A 23071-nucleotide genomic window follows, 5' to 3' on the forward strand; every position below is an offset into this window, starting at 1 on the left:
GGTTATACTTAAGAGAAAGGTTAACTAGATCCTTAAATGAAAGGAATTAGGGTGTTTGCTTCAGCAGCATATACACCAAGATTGCAACAACACAGAGGAGATTAGCACAGGCCCTGCACAAAGATAACATGCAAATTTGTGAAATGGTCTATACTGTTAAATGTTCTCACCACAAAAAAAAAAAAAAGATATGTGAGATAATGCATGTTACCTCAATTTAGACATTCCACAATGTATACATATCTCAAAATACATGTTGTACATAATAAATATATACTATTTTTGTCAAAAAAAAAAAAGGGGGAATTAGGGTTGATATTCTCCATAGCAATTTCTCCTGTAAAGTCTTACAAAAACCTTTTTCACTTTATTTATTGAGACAGAATCTTGCTCTGTCACCAGGCTGGAGGGCAGTGGTGCGATCTCCGCTCACTGCAACCTCCACCTCCAGGGTTCAAGCGATTCTCCTGCCTCAGCCTCCCAAGTAGTTGGGACTATGGGCATGTGCCACCACGCCCAGCTAATTTTTGTATTTTTAGTAGAGATGGGATTTCACCATGTTGGCCAGGATGGTCTCGATCTACTGAACTTGTTATCCACCCACCTCGGTCTCCCACAATGCTGGGATTACAGGTATGAGCCACAGCGCCCAGCTCAAAAATCTCTTTTAAAGGCATTTATTTATTTTTATTTTTCATATAGAGATGAGATCTCACTATGATGCCCATACTGGTCTCAAATTCCTGGGCTCAAGGGATCCTCCCACTTTAGCCTCTCAAACTGCTGGGATTACAGGTGTAAGCCATCATGCCCAGCCTACAAAAACCTTAGTTATAGGCTTTGCATTGTAGTTTTGCAATGTGTAAAATGCCAAGCTACAAATTTAAAATTTTTTAATGAAATTAAACACCTAAATAACAAGTTCAGTAGGAAGATATACAAATGGCTAACATTACAAATCCTCCTACAGATATTCTGTCTTAGACTGTCTTTTATTTCATACAGATAAACATAATAAAAATGTAGAATGTTTGAGATTTTAAAAATCCTCAGGTATATTTCGCTGAACAATGTTATGTATAAGGAATCTGAGACCCAGAAAAGGTATCTAACGTGATTAAGCTGTTATTTCAAGTCTGTGGCATTTCTCTGACTTGAAAGACAGGGGCTCTTTAGTCTACTACAGGAGCATATTTGTAAATCTTAAAATCAGAATACTTTGAGATCTTTATTAAAGTCACTCATCTAAAATACACTACAAAGACTTTTTTAAGGGAAAAGAAATTGTCTCTTAATACTACTTACTCAACAGAAAAAAAAACAAAACATTGTGAATAAATTTAGATTACTTAACAAAATGACTGTCTGACATAGTAAGAAAAATAGCAGATAAATACTAAAATAATCCTAGTTTCAACTACTGGAGAGGCCAATCAACTTAGTAATTTTTGTTTGTTTGTTTTCGACAGAGAGTCGCTGTTGCCCAGGCTGGAGTGCAGTGGCACGATCTCTGCTCACTGCAACCTTTGTCTCCTGGGTTCAGGTGATTATCCTGCCTCAGCCTCCTGAGTAACTGGGATTACAGGTGCCTGTCTGGCTAATTTTTGTATTTTTAGTAGAGACAGGGCAACCTGAACTCCTGACCTCAGGTAATCCACCTGCCTCAGCCTCCCAAAGTGCTGGATGGGACCCAAAGTGCTGGGTGCGAGCAACAGTACCCAGCCTGATCAATTTAGTACTTACTACCTGTGTGTGATCTACTTAATTCATTTCACTAAAACCAAAACCAACAACCAGAAAACAACCAACCAACCAACAACCAAAAAAAAAAAAAAACACCTATTTTTACTCTAGGGAGCATTTTTTTAAAGGAAAATGAAGACCAAATGAAAGAACGAGAAGTTAATATCTGTATCACAATTCTTTCTTTTATACCCGTGTGTGCACACATGTGCACATGCATACAAACACACACAACATGCTAATAACGACAGGAAAAAGATACTATAAGTTGCTTAGCAAGGTTTTAAAGCAAGCTTTTTCAATGTTCCAGATTGCTAGTCTGAAGGTAAATAAGGTAGAAACCAAAAGATTAATCACTAAAACCCTCATCCTGGATAACATGCTTTAAGTAAATTTAATGTGAAAATCTATTCAATAAATGTATACACAGTTTCCTAACTTCATAAAGGACTTCATTTTTTAAACGTTTCATTACAGGACTACTTTAAATGGTTGAAATCAGTTTTACTTATAGCCTCAATCATATAAACACAGCTGATATTTATAAAATGACTGAAGGGCTTTATCAAACTTTATATTGACCACAACGTAGGTAGTCAAGTATCAATTTAGTTTCCTTCTGTGATTCAGTAATGGCACACACAGAGTAACAGAGAAGCAATGAGACTCTGTGCATAGTGAAGATAGATCAGCCTAGGAGTCAAAGATGTTAGAGATCCGACTGCCATGTATTAGTTATGAGTCCTTGAGCAAGTCCCTTAACCACTTTAAATCTTATTACTATGTATAAAGTGGGACTGTTAATTTCTGTTCTATTTTGTAGTAACTATAAGAACCGAATAAAATTATGTACATATTTTTAGTAAAATATTTGTTAATTTTCCTACATTATTTGCAATATTTAAATGTTATTTAAGTGCAAGCTATTAATAATAATATAAATTGAGTTGTCCCTACTTCTCATATATCCATTAAATGCAGTATTTTGTATGCAGTACAGAACCAGGAATCAGAAACCTGTCTCTAGTTCATCCCAGTCGTGCCACTGTTTTCTCTCTGCAAAACAGGGGAAATAATACCTACACTTATCCACCAAATAAATGAACGTATATGAAACTGCTTTGTAAAGCAACTAAATATATTAACCTAAGGTATTACCATTATTAGATGCAGTATTATGTATCTTTCACTTAAATTACAAAAAGTATGCTGGTGGGGGAGGATTCTTTCTGTTGTGACTCTTTTGAAAGAATGCTAACAAAAGATTACAAGAGCACGTGCATCATTAGCACATCCAAGACCTGCTCTAGATTACAGGACGCACCCAATTCACTAGGATCTGAGCAGAAGTTGGAAAGACTCACCACACCTTACCAGTTTCACTGACATTAGAAAATTCTTCAAGGGATAAAAAGTATTGTAGTAATGAGTTCTCAGCAGGGACCACAAAATCCTCTTACAGCTTCATGGTTTGCTTTTTCATCCCCCTACTTCACCAGCTATCTAATCTACTGGAAATCATATTCACAGTTTGGAATGCCACTGCAACTCTTCCAATAAATAAATAAAAGCACAATTCAGGCAACCCAGTCTTTCCACTGAGATTCATTCATACAAAAAGTTAAGTGCATGCTAATTGAGCTTGGGTATTATCTCAGTTCTCCTGTTTCACTAACTTAAGAGAGAATAAAAACATTTATACCTTAAGATATCAAATCAATCAATACATCATATCTACCTTTACTGTATTCTATACATTCATGTACAAATCTACATTTTCTCATCAAATGTCAAAACAACTACCTGCATTTCTGCTTTTCAACCTTTCATTACAGGGAACCCGGTACCATATTGGAGAAAGCTATCTGTAATATTGCTACCTCTGTAAATGGTAAATATTGCTACCTCTGTAAATGGTAAATTTTAGTAAATGCAGTCGTTGGGATGTCTTTTGAAGCTACTAAAATGTTTATGATTTTAGTTACATGCATTATGAAGCAGACTTACTGTGCTAACCAGCCAGGTGAATGGCTCACACCTGTAATTCCAGCACTTTGGGAGACCAAAGCAGGCATATGGCTTGAGTCCAGGAATTTGAGACCAGCCTGAGCAACATGGCCAAACCCCATCTCTACAGAAAATGTTTTAAAAATTAGCCAGGTGTGGTAGCCCATGCTTGTAGTCCCAGCTACCTGGCTCAGGTAGGAGGATTACTTGAGCCCGGGAGGTCAAAGCTGCAGTGAGCTGGGATCATAACACAGTACTCCAGCCTGGCAACAGCTTGGTTCTCTTTCCACTCATCACTGACAGTTGTCTTTATTCTAAAAATAGCTACTGCTGCACTACCTCAAATCTTTATTATTCCATGCATTCTCACCCTTCCCTTTTTCAGTGTCTTGTCACTGTGATAAATCCTTGATTTTATACCAGCTTGCCATTGTAAAAACTGACAGCTAAAATGATCCTTCTTTTCCATGAGGTCAGGGGGAAAAAATAATCAGAGAATCTCCAAGTCAATCTTTTTATAACACTGACATTTTTTATGTTTCTGACAACACAGAGGCTACTTATTCCCCAACATGGGAGCTTTCTGTCCAATTAATTTTTTTAAACTACATAAAATTATTGAAAATACAGTCTTGACCACATTCTCCCTTCTTACACAGCTACATTCAGAAACACAAGAGTTGGGGTCTTTTGATATATGCATATTAAATAAAAGGACAAAAAAATCAAGCTAATCATTGCCAGAAAAAACAAAGTTGTGCAGGAAAGTAGTCATTTATTACAATGGCACATTGTATAAAACATTTATAGCATAAAAATGTAACACCAAATACTGTTCTAAACCAAAATTACAATGAAAATTGTACTGAGAAACTGGAGTACAGGGAATAGGAAAGTATGCAGAGAAGTGAAAAGAGCACTAAAATCATTCTTCATTAAATAGATAATGGTTGGAACTGAGAATCAGCTGCAAGTAATGAACATTTTATCTGGAGACACGGTAATGAATAGCAAAATAATCAACTAAAGGAACTAAGGTGTTCCTTATCTCTCTAGGCAGAACATGAAAGGAGCAGACAAGGGACAGATTTTTTCCCCCCAAGAAACTTCACACAACTATTTGATTCTTTAAACTATATTCATGTATAACTTTGAAAAAAATCTAAAAGTTGGCAATTACAAATTATATTTGACAAACCAATAAAATAACGTCACATGTAGAAGAAAATGAATTCTAGCTTTAAGATTTTCACAAGTATTTGTCTGTGGGCTTTTCTTTTTAAATATTTATTTTTTGAGGCAGGTTTCCACTTTGTTGCCCAGGCTGTAGTGCAGCGGTGCAATGATAGCTCAGTAAAGTCTCAAATTCCTGGGCTGAAGCCATCCTCCCACTTCAGCCTCCCACACAGCTGGAACTATAGGCACACACCACCACACTCGGCTAATTTTATTTTTTTGACTGAGTCTCACTCTGTCGCCCAGGCTGGAGTATAATGGCGCGATCTCGGCTGGCTGCAACCTCCATCTCCCAGGTTCCAGCAATTCTCCTGCCTCAGTCTCCCAAGTAGCTGCGATTACAGGCGCCTGCTACCACACCCAGCTAATTTTTTATATTTTTTAAATAGAGGTGGGGTTTCGCCATGTTGGCCAGGCTAGTCTCAAACTCCTGACCTCAGGTGATCCACCCCCTTCAGCCTCCCAAAGTGCTGGGATTATAGGTGTGAGCCACCATGCCTGACCTCATACCCGGCTAATATTTTTTGTAGAGATGGTAGTTTCCCTACGTTGCCCAGGATGGTCTCGAACTCTTGGCCTTAAGTAATCCTCTCACTCCGGCTTCCCAAAGTGCTGGGATTACAGGTTTGAGCCACTGCGCCCAGCCTGTTTGCAGTTTTAAACACAATATGCAAACATTTTAATTCCTATTTGTACTATTATCTTTCGAATGAATTCCAAGATATGGGGAAAAACTATAAAAATTTTAACACTTTTCAGGTTTTGTCATATTCCAAATTGATTTCTAGAGAAATTAAGCTTGGTTATACTGCCACCAGCAGTATGATTATAGCACTCTCATTCGCATTACTATAAATTTTTAAATAAATAAAAGGTCTTACCTTATTTTTAATTTATATTTTTAAAGCTATTCCTGATGTCTCAATGTTTTCCAACATATGTAAGTTTTACATAACATGATTCAGTCACATTTTCTGCAAAAACCCTTCAGTTCTATCATGTTCCTTTTTATTTTGATCATGACGTTTTCCCTTTCATGTATAGATGTTTTCATGTACATGCAATGAAACTTAAGGTTTTCGCAATTTCTTCTATGACTGCTGCTAAATTTTAAGTTTTTTCTCCCCACATTTTAGTGTATATTTTCTTTTTTTTAAAAAAAAGAAAAGCTATAATTAAAAATAACACAACTCCTAAAGAACTAAAACCCCTAATGTCCATTTCTTTTTTAGGAAAAAGAAAAATGTCAGTTGCACTGACATCCAACACTTTCACACACATATCAGTTAACTAAAAAACTTCAAGTACTTGTGTTTAGGCAAAAATCTTCAGAGAAAAAGATTTAAGAATTTGTTTCAGAAATTATATATTCCATGAAATTATATTTACAGTAAATTTAAAGAACATTTTTTAAAATATATTTCAGTGATTTAACTTTAGCATACCTTTCTGATTTTCAATTTTTAACTGGCATAATTAGTTGCTCAAAAATAAATTTTATATATACACTGTACTACTTTCATAGGATGTTATATACATTCAATTATTCACTTTATTAGGAAAAAACGGAATGGAAAGAAGAGGGAAAGGGCTGAAAAACTAATTGTTGGGCACTATGCTCAGTACCTGGGTGACAGGATCATTCATGCCCCAAACTTCAGCAGCTCACAATATACCCGGGTAACAAACCTGTACATGTACCCTCTGAATCTAAAATAAAAGTTGGAAAAAGAAAAAAGAAAAAAACTAGACTATTCTAATTTAAAACCCAAATCTTTTTTGTTTTAATATACAATTTACGTCTTATTTCTCCTGTTTCATAACTTCTATATTCTTGAAACACCATAAAACCAAAATCTTAAAAACAGTATATTCCAAACATTAAAAAATTATGAAGTCAGGTGATACGCTTTTCTAAAAAAGGTCCATGGGACTAGAAAACATGATCTCACAGGCTTCTAATGTATATACACATAGAATACATGCTGTATGTTACACGATCTCATTACTACATGTTAATTTTCTTATATTGTTTTATTAATCTCATTTTATAATGTAATAACACATCATGTATTACTACATTTATATTAATAAAGTATATAAATCAATCTTTCCCTAGCCCCTTTCATCAAGAAGCTATGTTCCTCTGTAACACAGTGAAAATATATTTCTTCACATATATTTTGTGAAGCAAAATAATGTAAGGAGTCATCTTCAGTAGAAGTGCACTGAGTTAATATACCAAAATATTTGTTCACAAGCCTGTTAAGCATGCATGCAGTTTTGAACTGCTTTATGAGGGGAGTGAGAAGAGAGGACGGAAAGGGGAAGGGAAAGACGACATGAGACACAGGCAGCATAAAAATATATCCATTTCCTGCTCAGAGTTACAAGGAAGACACAATCAGCTTTTCAATTAGAAAAGGTAAATGTGAGAGAGCTACATAAGCAGTACAAACAGTGTGACAGTTATGTGGTAACCCACAGTTGAAGGCCAAGGGCTTCACATTCCTTTTCCGACTTCAAGCGTAATAAAGCATAATTCCCTCTGTAGAGGAAAAATGGAAAGGGGAAAGAGACAAAAAGCTTCCATACTATGTAGGTAAAGAACACCTGAGAATTCACATTACCTATGAATTGATCATTTGACTGAACATTTTTCTACTATTTTACCACAAACGCATCTATAGACAATACACATAAGAATAAGCAAGTTTTGTTCCAACAATTTACAGAAACAGGGCTATTTGGCCCATAGTTTGCTGACCCGAATTTAATTTACACATTTTTGTAAAAAAAAAAAAAAGTATGAATCCAGCAGACAATTATAGGGGAAATCACTATTTTAAAACTCAAAAATTCAAATATATAAAAGTGAATTTAGAAAAAAGTCTAGAGGTGGGAAGGCAAGACATATCTGAAATTGTTTGTTTTTATTTATAGATATTAAAGCAGTAGCATAGGCTGGGCATGGTGGCTCATGCCTGTAATCCCAGCACTTCAAGAGGCCAAGGCAGGTAGTTCACTTGAGTCCAAGAGTTTGAGACCAGCCTGGACAACATGGTGAAACTCTGTCTCTACAAAAAAAAAAAAAAAAAAAAAAAAAAAAACACAAAAAATTAGCTAGGCATGGTGGCAACATGTTCCTGTATTCCCAGCTACTAGGAAGGCTGAAGGAGGAGGATGACCTGAGCCCAGGAGGTCAGGGCTGCAGTGAGCTCTGATCTCACCACTGCACTCCAGCCTAGGGAACAGACACAGTCTCAAAAAGAAAAAAAAAGCAACACCACAGGAGGATACATATCTTTGTGATCTTCTTACTATACTAAAAGTGATTGAGGTTTTTCTTCTTCCTTTATTCAATGAAAATCTAAAACCTAAAGTGATCACTGATTAAATCTTAATTATAGAGGATTAAAATTAACCTCCATTCACAGTTCTCATAACAATACTTCCCATCCTACGAAAGTACATAATGGTATTAATAAGGATACATCCTACAACATTTTTGCTTTTCTAATCCCTAAAAGTCTTAATGGGATGGGTAGTCCCCCAAAGCAGAGTATATAAAAGGGTAAAATTGATTAGAAATATTAATACAAGGATATTATCTGATATCTCCCTTTCAGCAGTATCTAAAAATGAGTAATTATAAAATATGATTATAAAAGTAGGTAATGACAAAATATTTACTTCTAGATTGTGAAAACACCTGAACAAGATTTTAGATTTTGTCCTTATACTTGTATAAGCCTGCAAACCTGTATCACCAGTAGCATCCTATTCTAACACCTTTTAATGTAAAAAAATCTACCAGTAAAAATCTATTAAATATCCATTCCTTGCATCTGGCAATCCAAAAATAACCTTATGTTCTGACAGAAAAATAGTATTCGACATAGAATTACTGATGTGATACAATGAATTGTGTCCTGTTTTAACATGTCTGAACATTGTATGTGGTCTCCTAAGCAGTCAATTTGGAAATAATTTAGTATTACTGGCTGGGCACAGTGGCTCATGCCTGTAATCCCAGCACTATGGGAGGCCAAGATGGGAGGACTGCCTGAGCCCAAGAATTTGTAACCAGCCTGGACAACATGGCAAGGCCCTCGTCTCTATTTAAATAAATACATGCTATTATTTAAAAATATAATTTTGGTTCTATATTTCTTCATACCTACTAAATATACTTTTAAGTATTCCAATAATTTTTTATTGAGAATATGTTTGGGTATTTTAGAAAAAGCTAAAAGTTATCCTGTGGCCTACCCATAGAACTTAAAGAGGATAATAAAAAGAGAGTTTGATATACTGATATTGCAACGATCTGAATAAAACCTAAAACCTTAGAGTTTGCACTGACTATAGAAAATCCTTTCTGTAGATTTTGTAGAATGTCATGTGTTCATTGCCTTTGTGTAGTGGTATATTGTGGTATACATCTGCGTGTAAACTGAATACTTGGATTTCATTACAGCATTCATATAAAATATTAATGATATAAAAAAGGAAATCTTGTGGCTATTAAGAGGTCCTTGAAACTAGTTTTTAAGAATTATTCTATAAAAGTCATAGTACGAAATAAATTCAAATTTTAAAAAAGTTCACAATGTAAATTTAACACTTTCAAACTTTATTATTAGTACAGTCAAAGCAATACAAAGTTATATGGAACTAAATTAATCTAGAAAGTAGATTTTTGTATCATGCAAGATAAGGAGAAGCCCAGATTAAATAAATAAAATTGCTGTTATTTACATGGCTAACTTCCTGCTTTGAAAACAATCCCATACATAAATTTCTTTTTTGGAGCAAGGTAACTTCGTGATTGTTCTATCTCTACCCAAAATTCACCCCCATTTGGAAAACTGGGGGCTAAAAGCAATCAGAATTAAGCAGTTAAAAAACACTTATGTCCATCTTATTAGCAACACTAACTAGACGGAGGAAATTTTAAAATAGACCAAATTTATAACACTAAGTAAATCTAATTGTAATTTAAACATTATCTTATTTTAGGAAAAGGTGAAGGGAATCAAACGCTAGGGGGCAGCATCAAACTGTTGTGGGTTAGGCTGGGCAGCCTTGCAAACTTTAAGCTTTAGGGTATTTTTAATGAGAACTACACTTACATGAAAGATGAATTAATAAAACTTCTGTTATAAAGGAAAAAACTAGTTTTGTTTTGATTGCCTACATTTCTCTTCCATTTTCCATTGTGTACTTACTTTTGCAACTATGACTGGTGAGTATCACTTTAAAATGCACTAGTAATAACGTCCTTCTGATACAAAACTCATGATATTTCCAATACTGCGGTAAGCACTATATAAATACAAGCTGACATTTTTAGCCTAACCATAATGGTGAATTTAAGTTTTGATTCACTCAATTAGCATTTTAAACTTAAAGAGCATGACAAGTTCTGCATATTCATGTGTCATAAGCAGTATGTGACAAAAAAAACTGTGCAGTATGTACTCCCTCAAGAAATTTAGTTTGGCAGGGAAAACAAGATGCACAGGTTATTATAAATTAGAAAATGGAAGAGAAGCAGAAATAAATCCATGAGTATTATATATAAGCAACAGAGCAAAAACAACAGGATAACTGTATCCAACCCCCCCCCCCCCGCCGCCCAAAGGCCCAGTAGAGACCATCAAAGCTCATTCTGGAGGTAATCAAGGAGCGGGTGGAGGAAGAAAAAGAACACAGTGCTTCAACCACTAATGAAAGAACTGAAACGTCTGGATGTAGAAAAAAGGTAAAATCAATTCACTATCATCTTCAGCCTTTTGATTATCTCATTTAATGGTCACAGTTAAGTCTGTGAGTAGCGTTTTTGTACTTGAAGTTCAAATAGAAAATTAAGATTAGCAACTTCCTCAAGGTAAGCCAACTAATTAATAGATCAAGGTTTTGAACCTTTAAAATTTAACTCCAAAGCCCTAAATTTTTTCCAGTATTGGTCAGCACTGAGGGTACAAGGGTTGGGTGAACAGAATATTAACAAGGCAAATTTCTCTAATCAGAAACAAATGATCATCCCAGATGCTGAATTATCCTTGCTAGAATACTACATCCTATCTTCTCCAAAAATCACTTTTGAAAAAAGGCACAACCCCTAGATTAGTACTTGCATACTACACTTGAGGCCTACTCAAAGTACTTCAAATCAGGTGCTCAAAAAAAAGGGCAGGACCGTGTTAGCTTTTAAGCGGTTAGAATTTAAATTGGTAACAGTAAGAACTAGTATAGGTTATCATGCAATATATTATTGATGTCATTTCCTATGAGGTCTTCCCTAACCACTCCTTTTAAAGTAGCACCAAAGTCATTCTTGCACAGGGGTTCTTATCCAGGGGTCTATGTACAGAACGCAGAATGTTTGTGAATGTCAGGAAAAAAAAAAAAAGATTTTTATTTTTTATAAAAGATTAAAAAAAAATTTACTTATCTATTCAGTTACGAATGCAGGCAAAAATTACAGCGATGTGAAATACCTGATAGGAATTTTAGATTAAATTTAAGCTAAACTCTTTAAAGATCATTTACAGTCCTCGCTAATGCTTTACTTATAGATGTCATATTTAATATCTTCATTTCATTACAACTGGTTTCTGTTGCAATTCTATGTATTTCATACATTTAAAACCATCATTCTGTGGTTCATCACACAAAAAAGTTAAAAATCCCTACCAGCACATCATTGTTTTATTTTCTTCACAGCACTTATCATTGATATTATGTATCTGTTTCCAGTAAGGAGCCACTGGAGTAACCAGTGTCTGTAGAACGTGCGTTGTCTGGCATGGATCTCCAAGATCTAGAAAAAGTAACTGACTCATATTAAGGTTCTCAAATATTTGTACAATAGAGTCCTAATATAAAACAATACACAGGAGTCTCGAGTTGAGGCTTCAATTGCATACTAAGTTAGAAGGAACTAAATTCTACATCTCCAGCTTTTCCATTACTTGCTTGTTCTTAATTATGTACAATTTAGATACATATCGAAAAAGAAAACACAAAGGAAATGTAAATCTATTACATTCTAGTTTTGCTCCAAGAATGACTCAGTTCCAATGTAAAATTAGAGGACTTAACAGCAAAAAGTATAAATAAAAGTTTTTTTTTAAAAAACCAGTATAACCTACCATCCTTTTTGCTTTTTTCTAACATGTGTTTTGTGTCACTGTCATTTAGGATAGGTACTCGAGAGAACGACCCTTCCAACGGAGGGCTTCAGATTCTGCAGTGATATTTCTTCCTCGTGCCAGATCCTTAGTACAGCCCATGTGGACAAGCTCCCACGTGAACATTTCTTTACAGAAGCCACAGGAAGACCTTGAACGTCATGTCGCTCGCGCCCTGGCAAGGCCCCCCGCCCTTCTTAGCTGGGGCGTTCGGGGGACCCCAAGAGAGGCAAGGAGTTCAGCAGATTTCCAGACCCAGAGAGGCGGTGCGCGAAGGTTCCTCTACACGCTCCCCCTGCCGCGCCCCACATCGCACTCCACCTAAGGGCTTTCCGGAACAAAGCCGAGTGGCCGCGCCACCTCCGGCCCACCCGGCCTGTCCCACCGACCCGGCCCCACCCTTGCCCTCAGCTCCAGGGACCCCCAACAGGCCGAGATCTTCACTACCCCGCGCTCCGCCTCGGCTTTTCGGTTGGTCCGGGAGAAAACTAGTAGGAGCAGAGGCGCCGCCGTCCGTTAGCCTCGGTCCGGAACAGCGGCGCCGCGGCTCCATCCCGGGGTCCCCTGGCCCCATTATACACCAGAGAGAACGACTGGACAGGAAGAAACCGGGTCGCTTGGTCGCCAAGCCCCCGAAGACCTGCCTACAGATCCCCAAAGCCTCGCCCGCCCGCGCCGGCGACGCCATCCGCGGCCGGCGCGCAGACCCCTAACCGCCGCCGCCCGCCCAGCGGTCACTCCCCCACCCCGGGCGCGGCCCGCGAGGCTCAGCCAACCTCCACAGGAGGGTGAGGGGGGCGCGAGGCTCCGCACGCGGAATGGACGCCGCCGGCTCCCGATCCCGCGGCCCGCAGCAGCCCAGACCGCACACGAGGAGCCGAGGCGCCCAACACGCTGCCCACCACGCGCTCTGCTTCGGCTCTCAGCCGCCGACTGCAGCAGCTGCGGGAACCCCAGCGCCCGCATCCCCAAGGGACCCAGCCCCGACTCCCCGGTTCTGTTCTCCCTTTCTACCCCCACGCCGTCCCGGGACTCGCAGTCTCCGCCGCGCACGGGGCCGGTTCTGGGGGAGGGAATGTAAACAAATCGGGGTTTTATAGTTACCTCACACTCGAGTGCCGTGTGCATCTCCTCTCCGCTCGGTACCAAACCCCGGCTGCACCAAATCGTGTATTCACCAAAGCCGACTGCGCTAACTGCGTCGCAGAAAGCCGCGAGTCAGACACCCTGCTACGCTAGCGGCGTACAAGGGCCACTCAGCTCCCTGCGCAGCCGCACCCCGTCCGCCTATGGGTGCTACGCTATGGGCGTACACGCGCCACCTAGCTATTCACTTCGGATAACGCCAGTTGCGTAAAGGAGCCGCACTACTCACGGATTCCGCATGGATCGTCCGAGCAATAGGAAATTCAAGTATACGCAAACTGCGGAGTTCCGTGGCTCCGCGCTAGTTTTGTTCCAAGAAAGAACGCCGCGGGGGAGTTGGGGGGCAGCTTCTTAACGCATGCGTGAAGCGCCCTTTATCATTCGCCTTTTCTCCTGGCTTTAGAATGTCGGTTGCTGAGGCCTTGGGCAAGTCGGATGACTAATGGAAGCTCTAAACCCAAAAGCTGTAGCCAAAAAGCTTCAGAGTGAGCATCTGGAATGTTCATCTGTATACGAGTTAAACATCTACGTTAAGTTAATCCCGCCCCCTTTGTTAAAGAAACCTTTTCAATCTCTTAGGGCAACAGCGAACTTTATTTAGTGCTAAGTGCGAGGTGTTTTGCCTAGCTCCCCCTCCCACCCATTTAATTCTAGACCACACTTACTGCGGGTCTTCCAAGCCTGAAAGAAAAAGTTGAGTCCTGAGAACATGTCACGCATTTAGACAAATTCTCGAGGCTTTTGGTAACTTTCCAAAGTCTTCACCCCTGTACGACTCAATTGATTGATTATTTCTTAACACTCTATGAGAAAAAAATCCCGATCTGGCCAAGCAGTTCCATGGACTTGTGCCTACACCGTGCTCATTCTTGCCCTTTGCTCACACCATACCTCTCGTCTAAATTGTCTCCTCCCCTCTTAAGCAACCACCAACCCACATTTTCTTAAAAGGTGACTGTGGACGTCTTTTGCTTCATTACTCTGCTTCCTGGCTCTGAATCCACATGTTGAGGCTTATCTGCATTCCGCGTGGGGTGCCTGGGTTTCTATATCCAACCAGAATCTACTTAATAGAGCGAGTTATGGGGGTGCCTTACTAGTATCGAGTAGAGAACATGAAACCATGAACAGCAGTAATCGCAGGCTTCACTATGTGTCAAGTACTCCCCAAGTGTTTTACATATATATAAATTTAATCCCCATAATACGGTGAGGTGGGAAACTGAGGCACACAAATCTTTAACTTGCCTGATATCACAGAGCAGGTAGAGAAAAGAGTTGTGATTTCCAAACCCATTCAGTATGGACGGCTAGGTAGTCCCCCTAACCTGCATATTATACCTTCATGAAAGAAGGTTATTTTTTGTTTTGTATCTCTACAAAAAACATCAAAACAACGAAAATCGTGCTTAATAAATGCCTACTGATTGCCATGCGTAGTTCAGAACACTGAACTACTCATATGCCCCTTTCCTTGTTTGGAAAGCCAGGGCATGAACCTCACTTCTGCTTACAAAGGGAGAAGTGCTGAGGTGTGGAGGAAAGAGATTAAGCCTGAGTCCTAGTTTCAAGTCTCACCATTGCCACTAAATGTGAGACAATGGCTGTGGTCCTCAGATTCATTGATAGATTAAGGGGATTGTTTTAAATATATTCTAAGGTTCATCCTAGAACTAAAGTCCTTAAAGTTCATAAAATCATGATAGTACATCCTTTGTGTGAAAAGTATAAGAAGCTTCCAAATTAGCTTGATATTTTTTGACTCATAATTATTTTATTGAGCACATTATTATCGACACCCTTAAAGCATACATAACCTTTCTTTCAAATATCAATAAGATATATCACTTGCATTCCTTATATTTTAGGGCACCTACACTGCTTTTTTAGTTATGGATATACAAAGATAATGTTCAGCTGGTACACACAAATACGGCTGAACCACTAATCAAATACTGAAATACTTCCGTGCAAGTTGGTTCACAGCTGCAACTCTGAGTGGTATACCCCCATGCTTCTCACCCCTATGCCAGTCCTTCCTCTCAAGATTCCCCAGACCTCCACATTTTAGGAACTAGTGGGTTAATACCTGGCTAACATAGAGCCCTTAGGACCCAGCTCTTATTAGTCACTCCCGTTTTAATTGGTTGGTGCCTATTCTTTACTAATTGTTACACATTTTAAATATCATCCCTATAGAAAACTATGTGGTGAGCAACTTGAAAATAGATACTGTTTCCTAACACTTTTTAAACTCACCCAAACATGTATATACCTTCAAGTGTATAACCACTGATTCGGGCAGATTTTCAAGCAAAATTATCAGATAGAATAAACGATTAATCTGCATACTAGCATATTACTTTTCCTACTGAGAAAAGGAATCTCAGAAAATGACTTGCAGGCTTACCCAAAATCACCTGCTGAGTCAAATAATGGACACTACAGCAACAATATCACTATATGAATTTCATTTTATTTTTACCAGTTTTATATACAAGTAATATGTTAGGGTAAAGAATTTCTAATATGTTAGAATCATAAAACTTTCTCAAAGTGTAAGACATTTTCTTTTTCCAGTCACCTCACTTGATTCATAAAGAGGCTCATCTGAACTATAAAAATAGTATAAATGATTTTCAGTACTGGGGGGAAAGCGCAGTACTGAATTATGTGTAAATGGTTTACCTTTCATTGTTTAGCTTATTCATACTGCTTCAGCTACAATATTAGTTCACATATGTAAAGTTTCAAATGTGACAGTCTACCTTTGTGAGACATGATATAGTAAATCCAAGGGTCTTTTTGCCCCTCAGAGGATTTGAAAAGAACCAACTATTAATACAAAAGAGGAAATAAGAAACATACTTCATACCCCAATCTTTAGCAGTGGCTAAAGAAAGTCCATGTCATAAACCTGGGTTTCCCTCTTACAGAGGAGAAAATAGTCATCATACGAACAAAGTTAAGAGTCTTTAATGAAATCTATGAAGAACATGACTAATTCTAAGAAATCAGGCCTTTCAAACTCACTTGTTCTTTCTGTGATTCAAGATTAGTAATAACCAATGATAAAGACCCCTTCTTAAATTCATCTCCAGTTTAAACTATTACTTTTACATGGCCAAAAAGTTTACTTTAGACAAAGCTATGCCTAGAGAGGCTGTGAACCAAAAATAAAATTTTAAGCCTCCCAACTAACTGAATGGTCACCTCTTCTTTGCCAAAGGCATTCCGAAGTCAGCCTGAAACACTAGTACCGGGCATGATGGGAATGGATGGGTTGAACATGCCTCATTATATTCTCCTCACTTTAAAATTCAGGCACAGGCTGGGTGTGGTGGCTCATGCCTGTAATCCCAGCACTTATGGTGGCCAAGGCAGGTGGATCACCTGAGGTCAGTAGTTTAAGACCAGCTGGCCAACATGGCAAAACCCCATCTCTACTCAAAATACAAAAATTAGCCAGGTATGGTGGTGGACACCTGTAATCCCAGCTACACGGGAGGCTGAGGCAGAGAGACTCGCTTGAACCCAGGATGCAGAGGTTGCAGTGAGCCGAGACTGCGCCACTGCACTCCAGCCTGGGCAACAGAGGAAGACTCCATCTCAAAAAAAAATTCAGGCACAGATGACCAGCATTAACAAGAAAAGAGACCTTAGGACTGAGGAAAGAGATTGTAGCAATAAGATACCAACTTGACAGACAGCAGGCTCTGAAATAATTCAAAGTATTTTTCTCCAAAATATATTTCTTTGACATGTTTTGAAATGGCCTTGCAAAACTGTCTCTTGCGGGGAGCATCTACATTCTGTAGAGCAGCAGTCCCCAACTTTTTTGGCACCAGAGACTGGTTTCCTGGAAGACAGTTTTTCCACAGATGGGGGTGGGTGGGGATGGTTTTGGGATGAAACTGTTCCACCTCAGATTATCAAGCATTAGTTAGATTCTCATAAGGACTGCACAACCTAGATCCCTCACATACACAGTTCACAATAGGGTTTGCACTCCTATGAGAATCTAATGCCACCGTTGATCTGACAGGAGGTGGAACTCAGGCAGTAATGCTCACTGCCTGACACTCTCCTCCTGCTTTGTGGCCCCATTCCTAACAGGCCATGCACCCGAAACAGTCTAGGGGTTGGGCGATCCCTGCTGTAGAGAATCTCCTTCCCTTTCCAAGTCTCTTCCCTGATCCAGGAGAGAATTAACTAAGAGTCTGGCATTTTTAAAGTCTGATAAGAAACATTTACAATTTATTCTCTCTGAAGCCTGCTACCTGGAGGCTTCATCTACATAGTAAGAACCTTGGTCTCCATAACCCATTACCCGTTTTTAAAAATATTCTTTTTTTTTTTCTTTTCTTAAGATGAGTCTCACTGTTGCCCAGGCCGGAGTGCAGTGGCGAGATCTCGGCTCACTGCAACCTCTGCCTTCCCAGGCTCAGGTGATTTTCCTGCCTCCACCTCCCGAGTAGCTGTGGCTACAGGCACCCACCACCACTCCCAGCTAGTTTTTGTATTTTTGGGGAGAGACAGGTTTTCTCCATGTTGGCCAGGCTGTTTTCAAACTCCTGACCTCAGGTGATCCACCTGCCTCGGCCTCCCAAAGTGCTGGCATTACAAGCATGAGCCACCATGCCTGGGCTAAACTTTATTTCTTTTCTGACTGCTTATCCCCAAGTTCTACATGGCCCCTTATCTTAACCCAAACACTTCCTCCTATTGATTCCAGGTCTTTAGATAAACTATTTCAACCAACTGCCAATCAGAAAATTTTCAAATCCACCTATGACCTGGAACCAGCTCCTGCTTCCAGTTGTCCCACTTTTCTGGGCCAAACCAATGTACATCGTACATGTATTATGTCTTATGTGTCCCCAAAATGTATAAAACCAAGCTGTTGCTCAACTACCACCTTGGGCACATATTCTAAGGATTTCCTGGCGTTGTGTGACAGGCCATTGGTCACTCATGATTGGCTCAGAAAAAATATCTTCAAACAACTTACAGAATTTGACTCTTTTCATTGATGAATAAATTAGTCAGGAGTACGAGGAAGACTAAATTATATTGCTATATCAATGTGGTGGGGTGTGGGGATATTAAGTACCAGAACAGGTGTTAAGATTTGGAAAAGGGGGCCATGCGCAGTGGCTCACACCTGTAATCCCAGCACTTTGGGAGGCCAAAGCAGGTAGATCACTTGAGGTCAGGAGTTCAAGACCAGCCTGGCCACCATGATGAAAACCCATCTCTACTAAAAATGCAAAAATTAGCTGGATATGGTGGCACGTGCCTGTAATCCCAGCTACTTGGGAGGCTGAAGAAGGAGAATCGCTTGATCCTGGGAGGTGAAGGTTGCAGTGAGCCGAGATCACGCCCCTGCTTTCCAGCCTGGGTGACATGGCAAGACTCTGTCTCAAAAAAAAAAAAAAAAAAAAAAGATTTGGGAAAGGAAGATGTCAGCAACATGTAGGTAAAATTCCAAACTGAGGCCTCAAAATGAATAGCTACTATTCATTTTTAGAGACTATTTCAGCCTGGGGATTGAAGCTCCAGCTCTAAAACTGGTGCCAGAGAAATTTAAAGGACACAAATTATTTCCATTATTCAAGACCTGTGGCACTGTGTAACATCTAACACCGCAAACACACTGTCAGAATGGGGAAGTTGGACCCATGCCGTAGTCTTTTTCTGATCCCTGAGAAATTATGGCTCTACCATCTCATTTTTTGCAGACTCTAAAGACTAAGGTAGGATAAATGGGCCTTGAGAAGTTCATGTGAGTTCTCACTAGAGGAGCACAGCTGCCCTTATACTCCTTTCTAAATTAAAAAAAAAATTAAAAAACTTTTTTTGAGACAGGGTCTCATTCTGTCTCCCAGGCTAGAGTGCAGTGGTGCAATCACAGCTCACTGCACGCTCAACCTCCCAGGCTCAAGCAAAATCCTCCTACCTCCCACCTCCCTCGCCTTCCCCACCCACAGTAGCTGGGTTTTTTTTTTTTTTTTTAACTCCTTTCTAAAGAGCAAAAATTGCATATCTGAGAAGGCCATCCTCTTCCACAGACCCCACCATTTTGAGATGGGCACACTAAGGCAGGAAGAAATAAACCAATACAACTCTGGTGAGGGACAAACTTGTCTGATGCACCTGAGATCATTCTGAATTGGTAGGCTTATGCAATAAAACTGAGTTTCAGGCTATCTGCAGAGACAAAAATAGATTGGAGAAATGAAACGATTGACACAAAAATTTAAGCAACTTCTCACCCAGGGGAGAAAAATTAACTTTTTTATGATTTGCCTACATGATCCTAACCTTAGAATAATCAGAACCCTTAGTTTAGAGGTTTGTATTGCCGTGGCAATACAAACAAAAGGTGTTTAGCATTAGGCATCTCTCCTGGAGAACAGACAATAACAGAGAAGCTTAAAGATTCTGATTGACTATGGCAAGTCCTTTCGAAAATGCAAATGAGACCAGGCTCAAGAGAAAGGGAAATACCTACTCAGAAGAATGAACAAAAGCAAAAAACTCAGAGCGAAAGCCAGACTAACACGCTGACCACACATTTGCCCACGTCATAGTGCCATGAAGACTTCTCACCCTAAACCTATTTTTTTTTTTGAGACAGAGTCTCAGTCTGTCACCCAGGCTGGAGTGCAGTGGAGCGATCTCGGCTCACTACAAGCTCCGCCTCCCGGGTTCTTGCCATTCTCCTGCCTCAGCCTCCCAAGTAGCTGGGACTACAGGTGCCCACCACCACCCCCGGCTAATTTTTTGTATTTTTAGTGTACTTGCCAATTCCTACAATCCCACAGTTAGCATTTCATCCCTGGGCCTTGAAACCAAAAGGACTCTGAGGGAAATTGCTACAGTTGTATTACCTATTTATACCTCTGTAGGAATATATTTTCTTTAGGTCTTTTCTAAAGAGGAAGTTCTAAGAAAAGAGAAAACACAGTTGTCTAGATTCTCGAGGGTAGTGTGGTGCAAAGGGAAAGAAGAAAAACTGTAGACAAATTGCTAACTTCTTAATCTTGCTTCCAGGCAAGCTCATTCACTCACAGAATAGTAAGATGAAGAAAAACAGTAGGTGTGGTAGGTAGCCATTTTAGGTCGTTTGCAACTCTACCGGCACAGCAGAAATTGACTTTTCAAAACATAACTCCTACTCCAAAGGAATTAGAAAAAAGTGACATAAATATCCACATGAATATGGCAAACTTCAAAAGTATTTGTGGGTGATTACACTTCAATTTAAGGAAAATTGTCAACGTGGAAATAAATGAATTAACAGTAAGTTACCATGTAAATTTTTTTTTTTAAAGGCTCATTTGTTAAACTGGTTGAAATTAATACATCCATTTTAAAATTCATTTTAAAATGTCATCACATGGATCAAATTTCAAATTTTGCCTAAGGCTTTAATTAATAAGGAGACCAATTTCACACCTGACATTTATGAAGATAATCAAGTACATCTTCTAAAATCAAGACACCCGTGTTCCGTCTTAGCAAATACTGCTTACCTTTATTTGACGGCAACAATGCAGCAAAATTCTAAATATTAGGGAAGGCAAGAAATGAATTGTCAAAACAAGAATAGCTTGTAGGGATTTCTGAATTTTTCTTGTACTATTTCTAGGTAAAGCTTGGATTATATTTTGTATTTCATACAATAAGCCACTTTCACATTCTTCATAGAATCCCATCTCTTCTTTCCAGCAAACATCTTTTTGTTGTTATTGTCATTCTTTTTTTGGTTTGTTTTTTCAAGCACATGTCTTTAGAGAAGATTTGGAAACTTCCTAATGTTTCATGAGAAGTGCTTCTGGCAGTGCCCAGTAGTTAGCGACCCATCATGCTTGGCTTTTTCTTTCTCAAAGATGATCTCACCTACAGCCTCCAACGATTTCATCACACCCAAGTTTCATTTTAATTACAATGACAGTTGCTTTCTCTAAGCATTTATGTTTTACAATCTTCCTTCCCACCCTAACCACATGAAGCTGTATTATTTAAAATGTGCCAGGCACCATTTAAATGCTCTAAATGGAACTCATTTAATTCTACAATAACCCTCTGAGGTGGATATTACTGTGCCCATTTCACAAATGAAGAAAACTGAGATGGTTACATAAAATATGCCAGAGCCAGGATCCGAGGCTGGCTCTAGAGGCTCTGTTCTTAACTCTTACATTATCCAACCTATTTTTATTTTTATTTTTTTGAGATGGGATCTAGCTCTGTTGCCCAGGCTGGAGTACAGTGTCACTGTCTTAGCTCACTGCAGCCTCACACTCCCAAACTCAAGTGATCCTCCCACCTCAACTGGGACCACAGGCATGCGCCACCATGCCTGGATAATTTTTGAATTTTTTGTAGAGACAGAGTTTCATCATGTTGCCCAGGCTGGTCTTGAACTCCTGGGCTCAAGCAATTGGCTGACCTCCATCTCCCAAAGTGTTGGAATTACAGGTATAAGCCACCATGTCTGGCTATTTCTTTTTTAAATTGCCAACATTTTCAGAGGAAGTGATATAGATGTTCTTGGAAAAATAGCGACCTGTGCACAGTCTTCATATAAGAAGCCAGATAAGGGTCGGATTCAGTGGCTCACCTGTAATTCCAGCATAGGCAGAGGCCAAGATGGGAGGATCCCTTGAGCCCAGGAGTTCAAGATCAGTCTGGACAACATAGCGAGACCTCTTCTCTACAAAAAATTTGTTTTAAAAATTAGATGGGCAGGATGTCACACACCTGTGGTCCCACTACTCGGGAGGGTGAAGCAAGAGGATCACTGGAGCCCAGGAGGTGGAGGCTGCAGGGAGCCATGATTGTGTGACTGCATTCCAGCCTGGGTGACCGAGTGGGACCCTGCCTCAGTAAATTAATTAATTAAATGAAATCCATTTGGAGGATTAAAGGTACATTTATTTTTCAGTCTTTAGATTTATATGACTCTACATCCTCTGCAAGTCTACCTTGGAAAAAGAGACACATAAATACTAAGGGATATATCTTTAAGCAAAAGTTTGTGCTTCTCAGTTAATAGGGTTGCTTTAAAAAATAGAAAAGTTTGTGCTTTTATTGTGTGCAAGCCACTCTGTTAAGGAGCCGATACAAGGGTGAACAAAATGAGATGCTGACCCTTAAGTTGCTTGCAGTCTTGTGGTGGTGGTGGTGGATGTTAATTAAAGAGATAATTACAGTATCGCGTGGCATGTGCTGTGTTACATATAGGTATAGCTTGCAACGGCAGCAAAGGCCAAAGTTTGGGGATACACTCAGGCTTCCCAAAGGAAGTCACATCTGAAGTCTGACTTACGAATGAATAGTAAAGTCAGATAAAAGGCTGGGGAAAGAGCAAACAAGCAGATGAATGAGATGAGTGAATGCCTGGTTTTCAGTTTGGGGAAGTGAAACACACAATCTTGTGTGTTTTGGGCATGGGGAGTTGGGAGAGATGAGACAGGACTGGTAAGGAAGGCCTTTGTGTATCACATTAAGGAGTCTGAAAGAGTCTGAATGCTACCCTGAGGGCAATAAGGGCCACTGAAGAATTTTCAGTAGGCAAGTGACGTGATCATAGGCAAGAAGGGAAATCATATTATCATACGACTAGTGTGGTAGGCAGAATAATGCCTCCCCCATAAAGACATCCTTGTGCTAATCCCTGGATCCTATGAACATGTAGATTACATGGCAAAGGGTACAAAGGCTGGAAATGA

At 39.4% G+C, this 23071-nt stretch overlaps 1 protein-coding gene and 1 non-coding gene across 5 annotated transcripts in view; one reads left to right on the forward strand and one right to left on the reverse strand.

The window, feature by feature from the left end:
- SLC39A10 (solute carrier family 39 member 10) overlaps positions 1-13826 on the reverse strand; it is an 84687-nt gene extending 70861 nt beyond the window's left edge. The window contains exon 1 of one of the 4 annotated variants that reach the window (XM_030916213.1): positions 13561-13826. Coding sequence is in view for 2 of the 4 variants with exons in the window: in XM_030916211.1 (XP_030772071.1) it covers positions 12962-13151 (190 nt within the window). In the remaining 2 variants the exon portion in view is untranslated. Of the gene's footprint in view, positions 1-12146; positions 12278-12961; positions 13240-13289; positions 13444-13560 lie in introns of those variants that run through there. The other 3 variants (XM_010375742.2, XM_030916211.1, XM_030916212.1) reach the window with 3 other exon arrangements.
- On the forward strand, positions 56-158 carry LOC115893320. The gene has a single exon (XR_004053337.1). It is a non-coding gene; the product is annotated as a U6 spliceosomal RNA (small nuclear RNA).
- Positions 13827-23071: the final 9245 nt, after the last annotated feature.

Source organism: Rhinopithecus roxellana, chromosome 14 (genome assembly GCF_007565055.1).
Source record: "Rhinopithecus roxellana isolate Shanxi Qingling chromosome 14, ASM756505v1, whole genome shotgun sequence".
NCBI lineage: Eukaryota > Metazoa > Chordata > Mammalia > Primates > Cercopithecidae > Rhinopithecus > Rhinopithecus roxellana.